Source organism: Monodon monoceros, unplaced genomic scaffold (assembly GCF_005190385.1).
Source record: "Monodon monoceros isolate NGI ecotype Baffin Bay Population unplaced genomic scaffold, NGI_Narwhal_1 Super_Scaffold_2, whole genome shotgun sequence".
Lineage (NCBI taxonomy): Eukaryota > Metazoa > Chordata > Mammalia > Artiodactyla > Monodontidae > Monodon > Monodon monoceros.
In genome coordinates, this window is record NW_021703776.1 from 10,217,981 (window position 1) to 10,240,495 (window position 22,515).

Here is a 22,515-nt window from a genome sequence, read left to right on the forward strand (position 1 = left end):
TTCCTAGCCTGCAGCTTCCTGTCCTCTACTGGAAGAAGTGGAAGGGCAAAGGGAAAAGACTTGTGCCAACCGAGCCTGTTATTTTTCATCCAGAAAAAACATCTTTCCAGAAGTCACTCTCAGAGGAGTCACCTGGTCACAACTACCTACAGAGAGCCAGCCTCCAGCACCCCTCTTTCCTTGACAAAAGAGCAAAAATAAAATGGATAAATCATAGTACTTGGTACTGAATATTTGGAGATTGGCACCTCACAGACCGTTGGTATATGACATACGTTGTTACAACTTTTCTGAAAAGCAACTCTTCAGTGTGTTTAAGGAAACTTCAGTGTACCTCTAGATTCATCAGCTCTGCTTTGGGGAATCATTTCTATGGAAATAATGTGAAATGCAATTAATGGTTTATGTACATTGATATTCATTAATGCAATATTTCTAATATGCAATCCCCTGACAAAAACAAAAGGATAAATTTAACTTCAGTGTCCAGTAATAGTTGAGTGGTTGAAAATACAGGGTCAGTTGTCAGAGAGCTGGGTGAGTTGGCCACAGAAACACTTCAGGTCTCATTTGTAAAATGGAGTTAATAATACGTCCCACATAAGCACTTAGAAGGATTAAATAAAATTTTATATGTAAAACATACCTCAAATACCACAATAAGAATCAATGCATAATATAGGGAATTCCCTGGTGGTCCAGTGGTTAGGACTCTGCGCTTTTGCTGCTGAGGGCTGGGGTTCAATCCCTGGTCGGGGAACTAAGATCCCACAAGCTGGTGGCGGTGTGGCCCCTCCCAAAAAATCATTGCATAATAGATATATACATGGAGTATTATATAGATTAATATATAGTCGATTAAAATAGCATAGATGTAGAATATTAAAAATTGTATGATGAGAAAATTCATCTGCTGTTAAATGAACACAAAATTGTGTTTATAGTGTGGTTTCAATTTTATAATGTATATATGCATTAAAATACATTGAAAAGCCAACGGTTGTTACATCTGGTCATTGCAGGTGGTTATTATTTTATGCTTTGTACATGTTCTTGTTTTCAGATTATCTATCTGGTATAATCATTTTCATATAGATCAGGGGTCAGTAAACTTTTCCTTAAAGGGCCAGTTAGTAAATATTTTAGGCTTTTTAAGCCTTATGATCTCTGTCTTCACTACTCAGCTCTGCTATAGAGAAAGCAGTCATAGATAACATATAAATGATGGGTGTGACTGTGCTCTGATAAAACTGTACAAAAACAGGAGGCAAGCTAGCCCTAGTTTGCAGACCCTTGTTCTAGATAATGATAAATACATGCTGTATTAAAAAAAATTATTTTTTAAGGTGGTGTAGCAAAAATCAAGAAAAGAGGAATTTTCCTAGTGGTGAGTGGGGATGTAGAAGGTGAAGAAGGCTTGCACGATGTTTCATGGATAAGAGAGAACAGAGCAATTATGGGGGAAAATAGGAAGTAATCCCTTGGTAGAAGGAGTCAAGCTGATGGGGTTTTATATGAAAAAGAAAGAATGAGAGCTATATACACATAATTTTATCTCACTGGATTTGCCCTGAAAGCTTTTGACCCATTTCCCATGGCATACTGAGGCAGCAGGAGACTCCCAGGATGACTGCAAAGCCAGTTAGAGAACAACCTTGGAGTTTATCACCAAGTCGGTCGTGGAAAGTGCCGGTACCCTAGGCCTCCATCCAGCCTCCCAACAAAGGGCCCAGTGACCTCTGCTCAGTGGCACCCTGGCACACTCATGCCTCATTCCTCTTAAATAATTCTGAGTAACAGAAAATACTTATTATTGAGCCAAAATCCTCTGCCCACTAGTTTTTTTCCAGACTTGGAGCAAGTACCTCTGCCACCTTTCAGATTTTAAATATTTGAAGCCGTGATCATGGTCCTTTCTTTCCATCCTAGAAATCCTCAAAACACAGTTTTCCTAGAGGAGAAGTTGCAAATTGGAGATTTACAGTTATGCCTGGCTGGGTCCACTGAGTATTGTAAAATCATTAAATTCACTTCGTAAAAAAAATCTTGAAATCATAAAATTTCTCTTAAATATCCAGGCTTTTGGTTTTCTTAGAAAAATCAGAAGAATTACTGACATTGGATCACCATCCACATGCCAACAGTTGGCTTGAAGATGACTAACGACAAGCATGAGCTCCTGGTCCAGTCCCCCTACCCGCCCCCCCCAACCTGAAACCCACATCTGCCTAGACCCCAGGGATATCCGAGTTTCCTGCTCTGATCTAGATGAGCTAGCAAAGGATGCTGCAGAGCACTGAGCCAGGAGCCCAGAGACAGCTTCCCATCTCAGGTTTAACAAATGCAAGTTCTGTGACCCTGGAGCTGGCTGTTACATCACGTGAAATATTAGGGGGTTAAGTGGGATATGGCTTAGGTTCCTTGCCCAGCCATCATTCCATGAATCTATAAATGGCTTAGCTAATTTTCAAATCTCACTGAGCTCATTGCCTGAAAAATGCCTGAAGTCATGAGTTCCACCTGCTAATAGCACTTTGAAAAAAAATAGATTGGAAAAATAAAATATCTGGATCTCTCAAAAGTAATTTGCAAATTCATACCAAGATATGCTAAATGTAAAAACAAAGCCATTCACTCTTTTGCCTCTAAAATGAAATTTCAAAGGCGAGAGTTCTAAAAATTAAGAAAAAAATCCTGTCCCAAAGCTTAATGTTTCTGTAAAAAGAGCGCATCAATTACACTATTCAGTAGAGACAAATGAACCCTGGAAAAGGGGAGAGGTCAGGACCACAGAACTATGGGTGAGCTTGACACTTCTCCCACCCAATTCCTACCCTCCCCAGTCACTCCCACTCCCATACAATGTAGGTTTAGATTTCTTTTATTTCTCTTGCTGTAAACCCTGAACTTTCTCTATCCAGCTGAAATGCTTCATTCAATGCTTTCTCCAAGAAACTAAAAACTATGCCAGGTTAGCGTCATCTACACCATTAAAGCAAGAGCAAGACGCAGACCTCTAGAGACAAGCGTCTGGCCTTCGGTAATCTTGTTTCCTCTCCCCTCCCCACCAGCATCCCACCCCACCAGAAGAGCTTCGATATCACTATTTCACAGCATAAGGTAGGCAAGCAGGCTGGGGCCCCGCATTCAGTGTAGTCTGTGAATATCAGACACCCCTTGTGCACCAAGCCAGGCCATTCACTTCACCTGGTCCTGGGAGCCTGTGGGTCCACAGCAGGTGGCGAGTATGATAAGAAAAAAAAGTGCTTCTTGTTCCAGAAGATTCTCTGGATCAGTGTGAAAAGGAAAATTTGTGGCAAAGCTTCAAGTCAGGAGGGGAGCATGTTCCTACAACAGTGAGCTCTCAGGTAACAGGCTCAGTGTCTTGGCCCTAAGGTGCCTGAGATCAATGACAGGAGCATTCAATTTTGGTAAAGTTAAGCTTAATCAAAGAATATCACAGTAAGTAAGTTCTAAGTCCCTGACAAGGGAGATGTCTGTTAATGACCAGGAAGCAATACTGTAAATTTGAGGGCCTCACTCTAAGAATGTGACTGTATCTATTCACCATGGTAATCCAGTTCCCAGTCCACTGTCTGGTATATAATAGATGCTCCATTAATAGTGTGAAAAATAAAATAATCACTCTTAAAGGACACAACTTTTTCAGTTTGCCTTCTACAACTAGATGTTTCTCCGTGGCAGGGATTTAATTCTGCTTTTGTCTTTTGCACATTTTCACCTTAAACTGTAAGCAGATTTGTCTGGTTGGGAAAATCTCACACACAACAAAAACACTTTTACAGTCCTCATATAATAGTATGCATATATTATACTATACACACAACATAAATACTCATATAACAGAAGCTTAAGAAATGTCTTCTGAGTGAATGAGTAATTGAAAATTACTGGAAAACAGTTAACAAGGATTTAAAATATATATATACATATATTTCTGTTATATATGCTTCTATATATTCACATATATAAATGTGTGTTTACATACATATAATGAATTTTTATTTTTGTTTGTGATCCAACAGTCACTTGGTCAAATTTCTCATTCAAAGCCTGAAGCCTCCTCTTTTTAAATTTTTTTTATTTTTAATTTTTTTTTTATTGGAGTATGGTTCCTTTACAACGTTGTGCTAGTTTCTGCTGTACAGCAAAGTGAATCAGCCACACGTATACACACATCCCCTCTTCCTTGGATTTCCTTCCCACTTAGGTCACCACCGAGCATTCAGTAGAGTTCCCTGTGCTATACAGTCTGTTCTCTTAGTTCCTTATTTTATACATAGTAGTGTATATGTGTCAATCCCAATCTCCCAATCCATCCCACCCCCACCCCCCTTGGTATCCACACGTCTGTTCTCTACATCTGTGTCTCTATTTCTGTTTTGCAAATAAGTTCATCTATACCATTTTTCTAGCTTCCACATATATGCGTTAATATACAATATTTGTTTTTCTCTTTCTGACTTACTTCACTCTGTGTGACAGTATGCATATGGTGATATTTTTCCTCTATCCCGGGAAAAGGATGAAAATAACAATTTGTGACTTTCAACTCTTTTTCTCAGGGATGTCACATCATGATTTGAATGTATGTTTCTAAGAAAGATAAATTTTACTTGCTTGCAACAAAAGGATGGCGAATGTTCGCAAAGTTCCTGTGGGAGATATCTCATCTGAAACTGTGCTAAGTTGCCATTGGAAGTTTCGTAAAGATGGGGAGTAGCATTGCCAATAAGGCCCCCATTGAAATTGTGAGTGAGTAACTTCACTGCCAATTATTTCTGCCACTGCAGAGATTCTGAGACACACTGACCACCTCATCGTTCCAAGTAGACACCACGTCTAAGCAAGAGTCCCAAGCACAGCCCACCAAAGTCAAGGGTCCACATCTGCTTAGGTATCTGCATTTGCAAAATGAATGGAACACACAAGCAGAAAGAGAACCAGTGTGGGAACAAACACATGTTGTCTCCTGTTGCAGAGTCTCTGAGTCCTTTGAAATTCTGCTGTTTCTACTTTGTTGCTTCTTTCAAATGATCTAAAAAGTTAGGCTTCTTCTGAAGAAGGAAGTCCCTCAGACAGTATTGGTAAGGAAGCAACACTGGTGAGCATCACCAGTGTTGGAAAAGGATAACAGGCATTCTTACTTCAGCTCTGACACTATTCATGGAAGAAAACAAGTTCCCTGTCCAGCTGTGTGATCTCAGGAAAGCCTCTCCAGTCCACAGGTTTGCTCATTCTTATAACAAGGATATTGGAAATTGAATATGTCATCCAGCTGTAAACTGCATTCAGTCTTTAAATAGTTATTGTGTTCTGTTACCGAGCACTGTTCTTGGCACTTAGGAGAATCAATGAACAAAGCAGATAGAAATTCCTGTCCTGTGGAGTTCACCTCTTCCTTGTTCTACTTACCATTATGATACGCATTCCATGGATGCACACATGATGTATAATGCTGTTCTAGAAGTAATAAAATACAGACCTTCTCAACTCATTCATTTAACGTTCAGAGAAGTACCTGCAGAGAAGTACCTTCAGGATACTAAGGTAAATGTGACACAGTCTTAATCTTGGGGAGTCATCATTTGGTAGGGAGACTAAAAGGCAGGATAGTTAGCCACGAGCATACAGTGATACCCATCACAGGGGAGCTCAGTGTGGGAGAGTCATATCTATTGGGAGACTGAGTGATGGCTCCTGTTACAAGGTGAGGTTTAGGCTAGATCTTAAAAATGGGTAGATTTATAGAGGAGTGGGGAATCTAAGAGTAGAAAAAGCATAAGGAAAAAAGTACATAATTATAGGAAAGCACAGAGCATGTTTAGAGAAATGGAAAAAAGATCCATCTGGCTGTCGCTGAAGCCAAATGGTACACTGGGCACAGGGCGGGCCACAGCCCACAGACCTATGAGGCCAGCCTGGGGAGCTGGTTCTTTATTGCATAGACTTTGGTGGCTCCCAGGGTTTTGAACACAGGAATGACAGGCTCACACTGAAGATGACAAAGTCAAGTGGCCCAGAGGAGGCAGAGACCAGAGGGCAGAGAGCAGTTTTATCAAGTCTTGGCAACAACAGTAAAAACATAGAGGGGATATGGGGATATAAGTATACGTATAGCTGATTCACTTTGTTATACAGCAGAAACTAACACAACAATGTAAAGCAATTATACTCCAATAAAGATGCTAAAAAACAAAACAAAACAAAAACTTAGGAGGGGCCAATTCAACAATAACTGAGTGACCAGTGGCTGCCTGTTGGATGTTGAGGAGGAAGCAAAGACAAGCTGGAGCTCTAACTGTCAGAGAACACCGGCCAGGATAAACAACACAGAGACCCAGTACCAACAAATGCCCACCTTGAGGAGTGGGGGAAATAGTTATGGAAAAGAAAAAGTATTCTCAGAGGATCCAGAAGCCTAAAAATACCATCCAAGCTCGAATCCAGCAGATTCTAAAGGGACTTTTATCCTGTAAAGGATGTCCATTATATTCCAAGCACTGTTCCAGGCACTGGGCAAAGAGACAGGTCCCTGATTGAATGAGTTTACAAGTTAGAAGGGGAGACAGACAATAGACACATAAGAAAGAAAATACATAACAACGGATTGGTTCAAGATGGCCAAGTAGAAGGACATGCGCTCACTCCCTCTTGTGAGAGCACCAGAATCACAACTAACTGCTGAACAGTCATCGACAGGAAGACACTGGAACTCACCAAAAAAGATACCCCACATGCAAAGACAAAGGAGAAGCTGAAATGAGACGGTAGTGAAACAGGAGGGAAGGAGGCAGGGCACAACCTTTGAAAGGATGACATAGCCAGAGGACATGACATAAACTGATTAGAACCAAATGGATCCAAGATGGTGGACGAGTCGACTTTTTCCACTACACCTTGAGCCTCAGAATCAGCAAGCTCACATCAGCAAGCTAAATGACACACCAACAGGCGCCATGACAGTTCCAAGACTGACCATAAGGATCAAAAGTGGGCAGCGGCCCAATTTCTGGAAATCCCCACCCCTTCCTAAAATAGCTGGAATACTCCTCCCATTCATTAGCCTATGAAATTACCCACCCCTATAAAAACTGACAACCCCATACTCTGGTGCCTTTCTCACCTTCTGAGATGGCCCACACTCTGTCTGTGGAGTGTGTTTCTCTCTAAATAAATCCACTTCTTACCTATCACTTTGTCTCTCACTGAATTCTTTCTGCAATGAGACATCAAGAACTTGAGCTTCATTAAGTCATGAAACCAGGTGTGTGATCTCAGTTGGAAGACTGTGGGTTTTGGCTGGGTTCGAGTCCCGGCCGTGTGGGTTCTAGTCCCAATCAGGATTTTGGCCAGGTTCAAGTCCCGGCATGTGGGTTCAAGTCCAAATCTGAGGTGCACAGTTTCAGTAGGAGGGGCGCAATCACAATAAAACCAAATCCCATAACCGCTGGGTGGGTGACTCACAAACTGGAGAACAATAATACCACAGAAGTCCACCCACTGGAGTGAAGGTTCTGAGCCCAGCGTCAAGCTTCCCAACCTGGGGGTCCAGCAAGGGGAGGTGGAATTACCAGAGAATCAGACTTTGAAAGCTAGCGGGATTTGATTACAGGACTTTGACAGGACTGGGGAAATAGAGACTCCACTCTTGGAGGGCACACACAAGTAGTGTGTGCATCAGGACCCGGGGGAAGGAGCAGTGAATGCATAGGAGACTGAACCAGACCTAGTGTTGGAGGCTCTCCTCACTGTGGGGACAAGGACACTGGCAGCAGAAGTTCTGGGAAGTACTCCTTGGCATGAGCCCTCCTGGAGTCTGCCATTAGCCCCACCAAAGAGTCTGTAGCCTCCAGTGCTTGGTCACCTCAGGCCAAACAACCAACAGGGAGGGAACTCAGCCCCACCCATCAGCAGACAAGTGGATTAAAGTTTACTGAGCTCTGCCCACCAGAGCAACAGCCAGCTCTACCCACTACCAGTCTCTCCCATCAGGAAACTTCCACAAGCCTCTTAGATAGCCTCATTCACCAGAAGGCAGACAGCAGAAGCAAGAAGAGCTACAATTCTGCAGCCTGTGGAAGGAAAACCTCATTCACAGAAAGACAGACAAAATGAAAAGGCAGAGGCCTATGTACCAGATGAAGGAATAAGATAAAACCTCAGAAAAACAACTAAATGAAGTGGAGATAGGCAACATTCCAGGAAAATAATTCAGAATAATGAAAGTGAAGATGATTCAGGACCTCAGAAAAAGAATGGAGGCAAAGATTGAGAAGATGCAAGAAATATTTAACAAAGACCTAGAAGAATTAAAGAACAAACAAACAGAGATGAACAATACAACAACTGAAATGAAAACTACACTAGAAGGAATCAATAGCAGAATGACTGAGGCAGAAGAATGGATAAGTGACCTGGAAGACAGAACGGTGAAATTCACTGTCATGGAACAGAATAAAGAAAAAAGAATGAAAAGAAATGAAGACAGCCTAAGAGACCTCTGGGACAAAATTAAACCCACCAACATTCACATTACAGGGGTCTCAGAAGGAGAAGAGAGAGAGGAAGTACTGAGAAAATATTTGAAGAGATTATAGTCAAAAACTTCCCTAACATGGGAAAGGAAATAGCCACCCAAGTCCAGGAAGCACAGAGAGTCCCATACAGGATAAACCCAAGGAGAAACATGCCAAGACGCATAGTAATCAAATTGACAAAAATTAAAGACAAAGAAAAATTATTAAAAGCAACAAGGGAAAAACAACATACAAGGGAACTCCCATAAGGTTAACAGCTGATTTCTCAGCTGAAACTCTACAAGCCAGAAGGGAGTGGCATGATATACTTAAAGTGATGAAAGGGAAGAACCCACAACCAAGATTACTCTACCCAGCAAGGATCTCATTCAGATTCAATGGAGAAATCAGAAGCTTTACAGACAAGCAAAAGCTAAGAGAATTCAGCACCACCAAACGAGCTCAACAAATGCTAAAGGAACTTCTCTAAGTGGGAAACATAGTAGAAGAAAAGGACCTACGAAAACAAACCCAAAACAATTAAGAAAATGGTAATGGGAACATACATATTGAGAATTACCTTAAATGTGAATGGATTAAATGCTCCAAAAGACACAGGCTCGCTGAATGGATACAAAAACAAGAACCATATATATGCTGTCTACAAGAGACCCACTTCAGACCTAGGGACACATACAGACTGAAAGTGAGGGGATCGAAAAAGACACTCCATGCAAATGGAAATCAAAAGAAAGCTGGGGTAGCAATTCTCATATCAGACAAAATAGATTTTAAAATAAAGAATGTTACAGGAGACAAGGAAGGACATTACATAATGATCAAGGCAAGGGATCAATCCAAGAAGAAGATATAACAATTATAAATATATATGCACCCAACATAGGAGCACTTCAATACATAAGGCAACTGCTAACAGCTATAAAAGAGGAAATCAACAGTAACACAATAATAGTGGGGGACTTTAACACCTCACTTACACGAATGGACAGATTATCCAGAGAGAAAATTAACAGATGAATGGACAAAGAAGATGTGGTACATATATACAATGGAATATTACTCAGCCAGAAAAAGGAATGAGATTGAGTTATTTGTAGTGAGGTGACTGGACCTAGAGTCTGTCATACAGAGTGAAGTAAGTCAGAAGGAGAAAAATGAATACCGTCTGCTAACACATATATACGGAATCTAAACAAAAAGGTTCTGAAGAACCTAGGGGCAGGACAAGAATAAAGATGCAGACGTAGAGAATGGACTTGAGGACACAGGGAAGGGTAAGGGTAAGCTGGGACGAAGTGAGAGAGTGGCATGGACTTATATATACTACCAAATGTGAAATAGATAGCTAGTAGGAAGCAGCCGCATAGCACAGGGAGATCAGCTCGGTGCTTTGTGACCACCTAGAGGAGTGGGATAGGGAGGGTGAGAGGGAGACACAAATAGAGGAGATATGGAGATATATGTATGTGTATAGCTGATTCACTTTGTTATAAAGCAGAAACTAACACACCATTGTAAAGCAATTATACGCCAATAAAGATGCTTAAAAAAAAAAGAAAAAAGAAACACAAGATTTAAATGACACAATAGACCAGATAGATTTAATTGATATTCATAGGAAATTCCATCCAAAAACAGCATATTACGCTTTCTTCTTAAGTGCACACGGAACATTCTCCAGGATAGGTCACATCTTGGTTCACAAATCAAGCCTCTGTAAATTTAAGAAAATTGAAATCATATCAAGCATCTTTTCCAACCACAATGCTATGAGATTAGAAGTAAATTACAGGGAAGAATCGTAAAAAACACAAACACATGGAGGCTAAACAATACGTTACTAAATAACCAAGAGATCACTGAAGAAATTAAAGAGGATTTGGAAAACTACCTAGAGAAAAATGACAATGAAAACATGACGATCCAAAACCTATGGGATGCAGCAAAAGCAGTTCTAAGAGGGAAGTTTATAGCTATAGAAGCCTACCTCAAGAAACAAGAAAAATCTCAAATAAACAATCTAACCTTACACCTAAGGGAACTAGAGAAAGAAAAACAAACAAAACCCAAAGTTAGTAGAAAAAAAGAAATCATAAAGATCAGATCAGAAATAAATGAGATAGAAACAAAGAAAACAATAGCAAAGATCAATAAAACTAAAAGCTGGTTCTTTGAGAAGATAAACAAAACTGATAAACCCTTAGCCAGACTCATCAAGAAAAAGAGGGAGGGGGCTTCCCAGGTGGCGCAGTGGCTGAGAGTCCGCCTGCCGATGCAGGGGATACGGGTTCTTGCTCCGGTCCAGGAGGATCCCACATGCCGCGGAGCAGCTGGGCCCATGAGCCATGGCCGCTGAGACTGCGCGTCCGGAGCCTGTGCTCCACAATGGGGGAGGCCACAGCAGTGAGAGGCCTGCGTACCGCAAAAAAAAAAAAAAAAAAAAAAGACGGAGAGGACTCAAAACAATAAAATTAGAAATGAAAAAGGAGAAGTTACAACGGACACCGCAGAAATACAAAGCATCCTAAGAGACTGCTACAAGCAACTCTATGCCAATAAAATGGACAACCTGGAAGAAATGGACAAATTCTTAGAAAGGTATAACCTTCCAAGACTGAACCAGGAAGAAATAGAAAATATGAACAGACTAATCACAAGTAATGAAATTGAAACTGTGATTAAAAATCTCCCAACAAACAAAAGTCCAGGACCAGATGTCTTCACAGCTGAATTCTATCAAACATTTAGAGAAGAGCTAACACCCATCTTTCTCAAACTCTTCCAAAAATTTGCAGTGGAAGGAGCACTCCCAAACTCATTCTATGAGGCCACCATCACCCTGATACCAAAACCAGACAAAGATACTACAAAAAAGAAAATTACAGACCAATATCACTGATGAATATAGATGCAAAAATCCTTAACAAAATACTAGCAAACAGAATCCAACAGCACATTAAAAGGATCATACACCATGATCAAGTGGGATTTATCCCAGGATGCAAGGATTCTTCAATATACACAAATCAATCAATGTCATACACCATATTAACAAATTGAAGAATAAAAACCATATGATCATCTCAATACATGCAGAAAAATCTTTTGACAAAATTCAATGCTGATTTATGATAAAAACTCTTCAGAAAGTGGGCATAGAGGGAACATACCTCAACATAATAAAGGCCATATATGACAAACCCACAGCAAACATTATTCTCAATGGTGAAAAACTGAAAGCAATCCCTCTAAGATCAGGAACAAGACAATGATGTCCACTCTCACCACTGTTATTCAACATAGTTTTGGAAGTCCTAGCCACGGCAATCAGAGAAGAAAAGGAAATAAAAGGAATACAAATTTGAAAAGAAGAAGTAAAACTGTCCCTGTTTGCAGATGACATGATATTATACATAGAGAATCCTAAAGATGCTACCAGAAAACTACTAGAGCTAATCAATGAATTTGGCAAAGTAGCAGGATACAAAATTAACACACAGAAATCTCTTGCATTCCTATACACTAACAATGAAATATTAGAAAGAGAAATTAAGGAAACACTCCCATTCACCACTGCAACAAAAAGAATAAAATACCTAGGAATAAACCTACCTAGGGAGACAAAAGACCTGTACTCAGAAAACTATAAGACACTGATGAAAGAAATCAAAGATGACACAAAGAGATGGAGAGATATATACCATATTCTTGGATTGAAAGAATCAATACTGTGAAAATGACTATACTACCCAAGGCAGTCTACAGATTCAATGCAAACACTATCAAATTACCACTGGCATTTTTTACAGAACTAGACCAAAAAAATCTTAAAATTTGTATGGAGACACAAAAGACCCCGAAGAGCCAAAGCAATCTTGAGGGAAAAAAGTGGAGCTGGAGGAATCAGGCTCCCTGAGTTCAGACTATACTACAAGGCTACAGTAATCAAGACATTATGGTACTGGTACAAATACAGAAATATAGATCAATGGAACAGGATAGAAAGCCCAAAGATATACCCACACACCTATGGTCAAGAATCTATGACAAAGGAGGCAAGAATGTACAATGGAGAGAAGACAGTCTCTTCAATAAGTGATGCTGGGAAAACTGGACAGCTATATGTAAAAGAATGAAATTAGAACACATCCTAACACCATGCACAAAAAGAAACTCTAAATGAATTAAAGACCTAAATGTAAGACCGGACACTACAAAACTCTTAGAGGAAAACATAGGAAGGACACTCTTTGACAAAAATCACAGCAAGATCTTTTTTGACCCACCTCCTAGAGTAATGGAAATAAAAACAAAAATAAATAAAAGGGACCTAATGAAACTTAAAAGCTTTTGTACAGCAAATGAAACTATAAACAAGATGAAAAGACAACCCTCAGAATGGGAGAAAATATTTGCAAACAAATTAATGGACAAAGGATTAATCTTCAAAATACATAAACAGCTCATGTAGCTCAATATTAAAAAATCAAACAACCCAATCAAAAAATGGGCAGAAGACCTAAATAGACATTTCTCCAAAGGAGATATACAGGTTGCCAACGAACACATGAAAGGATGCTCAACATCACTGATCATTAGAGAAATGCAAATGAAAACTACAATGAGGTATCACCTGACACTGGTTAGAATGAGAATCATCAGAAAATCTACAAACAACAAATGCTGGAGAGGGTGTGGAGAAAAGGGAACCCTCTTACACTGTTGGTGGGAATGTAAATTGATACAGCCACTATGGAGAACAGTATGGAGGTTCCTTAAAAAACTAAAAATAGAATGACCATATGACCCAGCAATCCCACTACTGGGCATATACCCAGAGAAAACCATAATTCAAAAAGAGACATGCACCCCAATGTTCATTACAGTACTATTTACAATAGCCAGGTCATGGAAGCAACCTAAATGCCCATCGACGGGCAAATGGATAAAGAAGATGTGGTCCATATATACAATGGAATATTACTCAGCCATAAAAAGGTACAAAATTGGGTCATTTGTAGAGATGTTGATGGATCTAGAGACTGTCATACAGAGTGAAACAAGTCAGAAAGAGAAAAACAAATATCGTATGTTAATGCATATACATGGAGTCTAGCAAAAATCGTATAGATGAACCTGTTTGCAAGGCAGAAATAGAGACACAGATGTAGAGAATAAGCATATGGACACCAAGGGGGGAAAGCGGGGGTGGGGATGGTGGTGGTGGGGTGAATTGGGAGATTGGGATTGACATATATACACTAATATGTATAAAACAAATAACTAATAAGAAACTACTGTATGAAAAAATAAAATTAAATTAAACTAAAAAAGTAAAAAGAAAATACATAACAAACGGGTGGTCCTAAGGGGTGTGAGGAAAGAGGGGAGGTAGATGGCACAGTGTAAACAGAGGGTCAAGGAAAGCCTTCCTGAAGGTTTGTTATTTCATTAACTGAGGGGGCAAGCTCAGGGAGCTGGGAGAGATGCCCTCGGTCCAGGGAACAGCATGTGAGATGAGAATGTGTGCGGCATGTTCTAGGAAGAACAAGGAGATGGGGGACTGGGACCCAGTGAGCAGGGTGAAGAGAGAGTGAAGCAGCAGCTGTAGGCCCAGGTATATAGAGCCTTGGAGGCCAAGTAAGGGGTCTAGATTTCATTTTGAGCAGGATGGAACCATTGGGGGATTGTGGGCAAAGATATAACAGGGATTTGTGACTGTTTGTGTCATGTTTACATTACATGCCAACATTTAAAATAATGCCCGACACATGGAAGCTATTTAGCCAATATTTATTGAATGAATGAATGATCATTTGGGCTGCTGTATAGAGACTAGGTTGCAGATGGGCAAGATATGCAGGAAACTGGTTAGGAGTCAAGTGCAAAAGTCAAGCAATCGTGCTAGCTTAGTTAGGGGTGGTGGTCCTGGATGAAGCGGGTGAGGTGGAGAAAGAATCATCTACTGAAAACTAGATTTGGGTGAGAGAGAGAGAGAGAAATCAGGGGACTCAAAGGCATTTGGCCTGAGCAACTGGAAAAACAGAGCTGCCACTTACGGAGATCACTGGAGGGGAAGCAGGTTTGGGGAGTGAAAATCCGGAGTTGTGTTTTGCACTATAAATTTAATAATGTGTGGCATTCACGGGGAGGTGCTGGTGGTAGTATATTCAAGTCGGGCATTCCGGGAATGAGTCAGGACTCGGGAAAGAAACTGGGGATCACCCGCATGAAGGCAGTATTGAGACCAAAGGCAGGAATATATAGGTACAAAGAGACCTGAGAGCCAAGTCCTGCAGAATTCCATCATGTAGAGGTCAAAATTCAGTAGGTCAGTAGGGATAGAACTTCAGGGGCCATCAAGAATGCTTGAGAAAGAAGACCCAGAGAGGCAGCAGGAAAACCTGGAGAACCCAGTGTCCTAGAAGCCAGGGGCTCGAGAAAGAGGGAGTGGTCCTCGGTGTGAGATGCAGCTGAGAGATGGAGAACCGTCTTCTCCTCCACAGGGCAGACAGCACTGGTGACTGTCATGGGAAGAGTGGAAGGAATGGATGGGGACAGGAGCCTGGCTGGGGTGCTGCCGAGAAAGGCCGAGGGAGAGATGAGACAGGGGCACCAAGAGAGCCTCAAAGGAACGGACGGTGCTCTGATCTCAGGCTGCATGGCGGGTATTTGTTTTGCTTTGCTCATAATCTACATGTGTGTTAAGTGTGTTATTTGTCTAAATCAAACATTATACATTAAAATGTGTTTTAACAGCCTGAGATGGAGAGAGTGGAGAAACCCCGTGTAGACCACTTTCTCGAGGCTTGTTCTAGAAGAGGAAACAGACCATCGATGATGGGGGGTGTGGAGTCAGGGGAGGGATCTGTAAGGTGTAATATGTTAACAGTGCACTTGTGCACCCACTGTTTCCTTACCATGGTCCCCTTTAGCTGCAGGTGCTGCGCCTGGTCACTGACAGAGCAGACACGGAGGGCTGGGGGGAGGGGAGAGAATGCCAGCAAAACCCTCAAAATGATTGTTTTTCCCTCAGCTTCAAAAAACTCACTGCCACAAAAATAACTTGTGCTCAAAATAGAGGGAAACGTTTGTTAATTAAGTAGTTTTAAGTTTTGATGGCAAAGGGGATTAGGAATAACAGTAAAGAAAAAGAGAAGTCCTTTTAAGGAGAAAAATCTATTGATTGTGTTCTGTAGTTTTTCGGCTGGACAGTGTATTACAGGAAGGAAGATGACGAATAGCTCGTGGGTCCATTAGCTTTGCTACTGACAGTAAGCAAGCAAGGTCTAATGTGTTTATTTCTAGTCTCCCCATCTTTTTCCCCCCTTAACCTGAATCTCTGAATTTCAATAATGTGTAGGACTGAGATTTCTGTTTCTGAAACTGCTGTGACTTAAACCCCGAAAGCAAAAGCTGGAAAATTTGTACAAGTTAAATGGGTGTCGATTTAAGGACAAAGTGATTGAATTACAATCCGTGGCCGTGGATGTGAATTCTGGTCCTTTTTTTTTTTTTTTCTTTCACACGCATGATATTTCCCTGACATCTGTGCAATACAAATAGATCTAGAAAGTGTGAAAGGGAAAATCTGCTCTACTAAATATATAAAAGGGACCCCGCATGAAGTCTCCATGATAACATTCGTCATCATGGGCACAGATGGCGTCCTTTCCCAGCTCTCCCCACCTGCCCCCCCTCCAATACCGGTTTAAGCTCCATCCACTGAATTCTCCCCAAGATATTGCAATGCCATAGATGCCTGATCACACCAGAAGAGCCCATCTGTACAATATATCCTCATTTTTCAGTCCTCCCATGTGCTTCAAACTTGGGGCTATAAATCAGGTGGGTTCTGAACTAATCCTGTGAACAGCGCACATCACTTGTTGCTATGGAATCCAGATGTTTTGTCCAGTGACCTGGGAGCTTAGTCGTCCTTGTGATATCTTGCCAAGAAGCAGCGGTATTATTGTCATCCCACACCGACTGCTTATTTTCCCTACAGTGCCCATGTTATAGAACGTGACAGCCACTTACCAATACCCACACATCCAAATATTATGGAGTGAGATAAATAAAACATCTATCTAGTGCTTTGTTTCCTGAAGTGTTTAAGGAGGCTTTAAGACAGAAAGGCCCAGTGGTCAGAAAGTCTGTGAGGCACACACAACTACTATAAGCACCATGAACCAACAAGCAGGTCTGCCTCTATCCCTCTTTGTATCTTAACTTGAGAAGCAAAGCTCATGAAGAAAGAAAAGGCTGTGACAAGGAGGAAAGGTATGAGGCTTCGACACCTGCATTTGGTGGGGCAGGGTGGCCAGTGCCACTACAGGCGTATGTTTTATAGGTGGGACAGGGGGTCAGTGGAGTTTAAGGAAGAACAAAACCAAGAAAGAGCAAAATGAGAAGCAGACAGAAATGGAAAGGGACGTTGCTGGATGAATCTCAGGGAATACTTTCGAATGCAAGAGTTAGTTACTCAGCTGGGAGACACACTCAACGACCAGAATAAAAATGCTTTACAGTAGCTCTTGGAACCTTTGACCGTCAAACCCTAAAACCCTAAGCGTTTGATCCAGGATTTAGAGATGGTTTGTTCTTCCACCACTGCTCTCCTCCCTGGGATCAGGAACTGCCACAGACCTTTGCCTTTAATACAGCAAGTTTTACAAATAAGAAAGAATTACTATCCTTATAAAGAAGAGTGTTAACAGAGGGCTCAAAGGGATTATTAGATAACCCGAAGCTGACACATGTGGCCTTAAGTATTTCTACTCTATATATCGCAAAGTTAAATTCTCGCTGATATATTTTGCTCTCCAACTGGCACAATTGCATTAACCAAGAAAAACGATCACAGAATCATGGCGTTAATCCTTTGGGATTACCTGGTTCAACTCCCTACTTTTAAGGAAGAAGAAAGTAAACTTCAGAGAGGAAAAGTGTCTTGATAAACACCCCTTTATCACACCTTTTTCTCTAAAAGTCCATGAACAGCAAACATGCCCAGGACTGAATTTTAGAAATGGCACGTGGGCACTTAACTTCCTGGTTTTCTAACCTTAACCTGTCCTGTTTTCTAAGATGGAAAGGAAGGAGGTGATGGGAGAGAAGCAGGGGTCTCTCTGATGGGAGATCCCATCAGGGTGGGCTGGCCAGCAACAAGGGTTGTCTATGGGCTAACTGCTGGCTTGTTTCAGAAGCTCAGCTGAGGGTGGTTAAATGTGATTTGAACAAACAATGGGTCCATCAGTGGCTTTCCCTGGATGACTCCATCATCCTAGCAACCTCTGGGTGGTGGGACCAAGACGTGGAGAGAAGGAGGGCTGAGGGGTGCTCATCCCTTCCGTGTAAGTGCAGGTAAGAGGACAAAGTGCTTGGGCTGGACACATTTCCTTCTAAGGCTACACCAAGAACAGAGCAGTGGTCAGCTTGGGGTTTCTCCACTCTCTCTGTCTCAGCTCGATTTGTCAAAATGGACAATCCAGGTCTTAAAAAGTTAAAAAAAAAAAATGCTTTTAGTTTAAAAAATAAAATAAGTAAAAAAGAAAAGATTTAAAAAATAAAACAAAAAATAAAGAGCCCCAAGCTGCAGGATCTGAACTTGCAGTCTACATGGCTTTTTACTGAGGGTGGGGCTGGAACCTCTCTCTGCCTGGATTTGAGTCCCGCCTCACTGGTTCCCTTCAGCGTCTTACATAACCTCTCTGATTCGCCCATCTGATTCACGAAGGGAAGAATTCCCACCTACTTCCTGCCTAAACAAGTAGAGGACATTTTTCTGACCTGAAACCCACTCAGTCAATATTCCTGAGAACACACCGTGCTCAGGGCAAAGTCTGAGGTGCCAGAGAGATGAGAGATGAATTTAACAATGCCCTTGTCCTCAAGAAGCTCACACCAGGAGTGACACCAGGGGACTGTGCCCATTCACAACTCATGTAACTGCAATATGATAGGTGATGCCTTAGCGGTGTGGGCGAAAAGGCTGTGGGAAAACAAGACCGGAAGTGATACATTATGCTCGGCAGGTACTGTTATTCCAGGATGTTATTTTGTTCGTAACTTAAAAAAAAAAAAAGAGCACACTACTGGGGAAAATTGTGTGGATGAGCATATATCATTAACCAAATACCCCAACTACCCCTAAATTGTAAAAATTGCTATAAGCACGTGAAAACACTCTGCTTGCCTGTTTAAAATAATTGTTGCCTTATCATTTTTATAACAGCCAACAGTCCTAGCAAGTTTTGTGAGCAACACCAAATTCGATCAGGGAAAGTAAGTTGGATGCTACTGACAATTGCTACGTAGGATTAAACAGCTACCCAGAGTCTTTCATTCAAAGCAGACTAACAAAATCAATGATTGGAAATAAGCTACAATCGTGATTATCCACAAAAGATGGGGCAGGAATCGATAATGAAGCCACAATAAGGAGAAAATCCGTTATCCAATTAATTCAACATTCTTCTCTGTCCCCCCAATCCCCATTAAATCTCTTGATATAGTGGAAAGAAAAATGAACTGTTGGTTAATTGCATCTATGGGAAAAAAGCAGATGCTGGGGTTAAAAAAATGCAGGTGTAAAAATAAACCATAAATTCTATAATCGGTCCGTGGTTTGCTCGTATAGTTCTGGGCTATAGTTAGCCTTGCTAAATTGGGTGACTTTTCTTACTTCTCTACCATTATCATATAATGCTGGAACTGGAAGGAACCGCAGAAATCAACTAGTCCAACTTACATTACAGATAAGGAAGGGGACCGCAGAGGCTTGACCTCCCATGGTCACATCTGGCCTTTTAGCATTTCCTATATTAACGGTCATATCTGATGCAAGTACCGTAGAAGGTAAAACTTAAAACAATCTTTGAAAGCACCCATCCTTAAAAGCCAGAAGTGTAAAAGGAACCAAGTGATGCTATGTGCACACATCTCAGCGGCTGCAGTCCCTCAGTACTGATGCATTGATAGGCTGTTCCGGCTGGGGATGCGGTCTCCTTATCCAGTCAGTAATGTCATAGTCTGAACAAACTTAGGTGATTCGCCTTCATGAAATAAGTACCCCAGACAAAAACAACTGGCATTCCACAAAGCTGCCAACTTGCACTAGCCTGGGATCCCAGAATTAGTCAGAACATGGTTTATTAAGCAAAACACTCTGAAGTCCAGCATGCCTGTAGGTCTAGGAATTAAAATAGTGCTATGTTGTCTCAATGCCACACTCCAGAGGAGGGAGCGAACAGGAGGGGGCAACAGGAAATTCTACCACACTCTATCTCTCTACCAAACAGACACACACATCATACCAGGGTAGACATGTGGACTCTAATCCCTTCTTAGTGGAAAACACACATTTTCAAAATGAATCCCCGATCTAGGATGAATTACCGTAAGAGCCACAGCCGGAGCTAGTCCGCTGATGAGAAACGCAGATCTGGCCACCTGCTTTGAGATGCCTTGGGCCACGACACTGTCGGGGTCTTTAAAGGCTGGCCTTTTCTGGTAGGGCATCTGCCCCTCCTAAATCGCGTTTAAATTCCAGAAAAAGAGAGACGATGCCTCCCTTGGTCTTTGAACTATGCTGCTCTTCCTGTATCCATTCTGCTGAACACAGCTTTATCTCTTCAAAGAGAAAAAAAATAAAAACAAGAGGAGAATTGCACCACTGCAGATCCCAAGAGAAGTAGGCACAAAACTACAGCAACGTCAAATAATATCTTCAGCAACTAGGAAAATCCCCACACGCTAGCTGGTGTCAGCCCAATGCAGACTGGGGCGCGCTGTGCCCGGAACCACAAGAAGCCGGGCAGCTCTGCAGCCTGTGTCCCTGCCAGCTCCCCCCACGCGCTGAAATTCGGCAGGAAGAACTTACGATGCCCAGCCTCTGTATGCAAGACAGACAGACAGATCACGCACCCACACACTGCAAATCTGCCAAGGGGCCGGGACATCAAAGAGGCAGAGCGATCAGAAGGCCCTGGAGAAACGGGTGATGGAGCGGCCACAAGGTTTGAGCCCTCGGATTTTGCTGCACTGTCACGATCCAGGAATGTAGCGGCAGGAGCAAAGGCACCTCCAGCCAAAAATGGAGCGGACGAGTTTTTCCCAGCGGCTCCCTCCCCGCCTGTGTGCAGGTCGCAATACGGTAGGCGAAAGGACCGGCCGTTCCCGCTGAAACTCGGCTGGCAGGCCCGGCTGAGCGGCCGGGGACGGGGCGGCGCTGGAACAGCCTGGATGCGCCGCGCATCCTCCCCGCCTGCCACCACCCAGGGGAGCAGGGGCCGCACCTGCCACGCGCCCCCTGAGCCAGCACCAGCGAGCACCTGCGGGGCTGCGGGCGTTCGCTCGGCTAACCCAGGGCATTGCCTGGGACACAATTGTCCAACCCAAAAGGGAGTCCGAGGCAAAGCCCAAATCCAGGGCTTTGGTTCACAAGGGGTGGGTGTGGGCTGGGAAGGGGGATTACGTAGGTCTCTCCGCCCCCTCCCCTGATACCTCCTCACCACTGGGAGGGCGCCGGGGGGGAGGGAGGGAGGGAGGGAGGCGGAGGCGCCGCGAACCCGCTTGGGGGCTTCTTTGTTTCTCTCCGTGCCCGGCAGGAGGGCCCGGTGTGCCCGCCGTACCCAAGCCGGGGTCGCCACCCGGGGACGCCTCCCCAGCCCGGGTGGCGGCACGCCCCAAGCTGACAATTGAACCTCGCGGGAGAAGCAAGAGGGTGGGGAGGAGGGTGGATCCAGGGCCCTAGGGAGGGAGGGCGCTGACGGGGCCTCGGGAGCGGCGGGGAAGCCGCCCAGAGGAGGGCGGGGGAAGGGGCGGTAGGTAGAGTCCCCGCCCGGAGCCCGCTTACCTTGGCAGCCCCGGCCTGGGCACAGATCATGCTCCCATCCGCGCGCAGGTTGGAGCCGGGGGGCGCACGTGCCCTGCCTGGCGCGCCGGACGCTGGGGACCTGCCGGGGGCGGTGATGACCCGGGCGCTCACCCGCTCTCGTAACGCTCGTGGTGCCTGGGGAGAGCGGCGGCCACGGCCACGGCGGAGGGGCGCGTATGACTTGGTGAGTGTGTGCGCGAGGAGAGGGCCGGCTGGGTCAGAGACGCACCGTATTCCTGCTCCAACAACCGCGCCTGATGCGCGGTAACGCGGCGCACTTCATCGCTTTATCCTCCCGCCCGCATCCCCTCCCTCCCTGCCTGCTCTTCTGTGGGTACCAGACTCCCGAACCAACCACAAGACGGGCTTGCTCTCATTAGCGCTGCCCCGCCCTGCAGCCTCCGCGCACCCGCCTCCCTCGCCCCCGCCGTAAATATATATTGATTCTTGTTACCGCCGGTCCCATCCTTCCAGCCCCCAGCACGAGTACTGGGCATATCCAGCCCCAGCCCCAGCCCTTTTGTGTGTGTGCAAACAGTGCGTTCAGAAAGGATGTGGTAGAGACACCCCAGCAGGTACCCTGTGACAGGTGTTCTTGGCCTCTGTCTTACACACTTTCCTTATCTACGTTATGCACCGTTGTGCGCACTCACACATGTCTGGGCACCGTCCTGTATTTGCACCGCAAACACACGAAACAAACATGGTAATTACAAAGGCAAAGGATGAAAATCGCTCCCCGCCCCCCGAAAATCTATTGTTGGGCAAGACTGGCTTTCAAACTGGGTTCTACATTAAACTGCACACGGTGTCAGAATGCTGGAACTGGAAAGACATAACCTCCACAGTCTGTGATTTCCTGACCAAACTGCATTCTTCACAATGCTTTTTTTTTATTTCTTCCATCTCCTGCCCAGCATCCTTTACAGTAGATGTTTTTTCACATCCTGAGAAGTTATCTTTATTCCCATATGCCGAATGCAATCCTCCCTAAACTAAACGAAAGACCCTGACTCCAGACTCCTGACTGAACACCAGAGGACAGACCTCCCAAGTCCCAGACTGTATGATGGG

General features: G+C 43.4%; 1 protein-coding gene across 1 annotated transcript in view; it reads right to left on the minus strand.

The window, feature by feature from the left end:
- The window catches only part of HECW1 (HECT, C2 and WW domain containing E3 ubiquitin protein ligase 1), a 482,761-nt gene extending 462,148 nt beyond the window's left edge, over nt 1–20,613 (minus strand). The window contains exon 1 of the mRNA XM_029234115.1: nt 19,962–20,613. Coding sequence (XP_029089948.1) covers nt 19,962–20,084 — 123 coding nt within the window. The 5' untranslated portion in view covers nt 20,085–20,613. The remainder of the gene's footprint in view (nt 1–19,961) is intronic.
- Nucleotides 20,614–22,515: the final 1,902 nt, after the last annotated feature.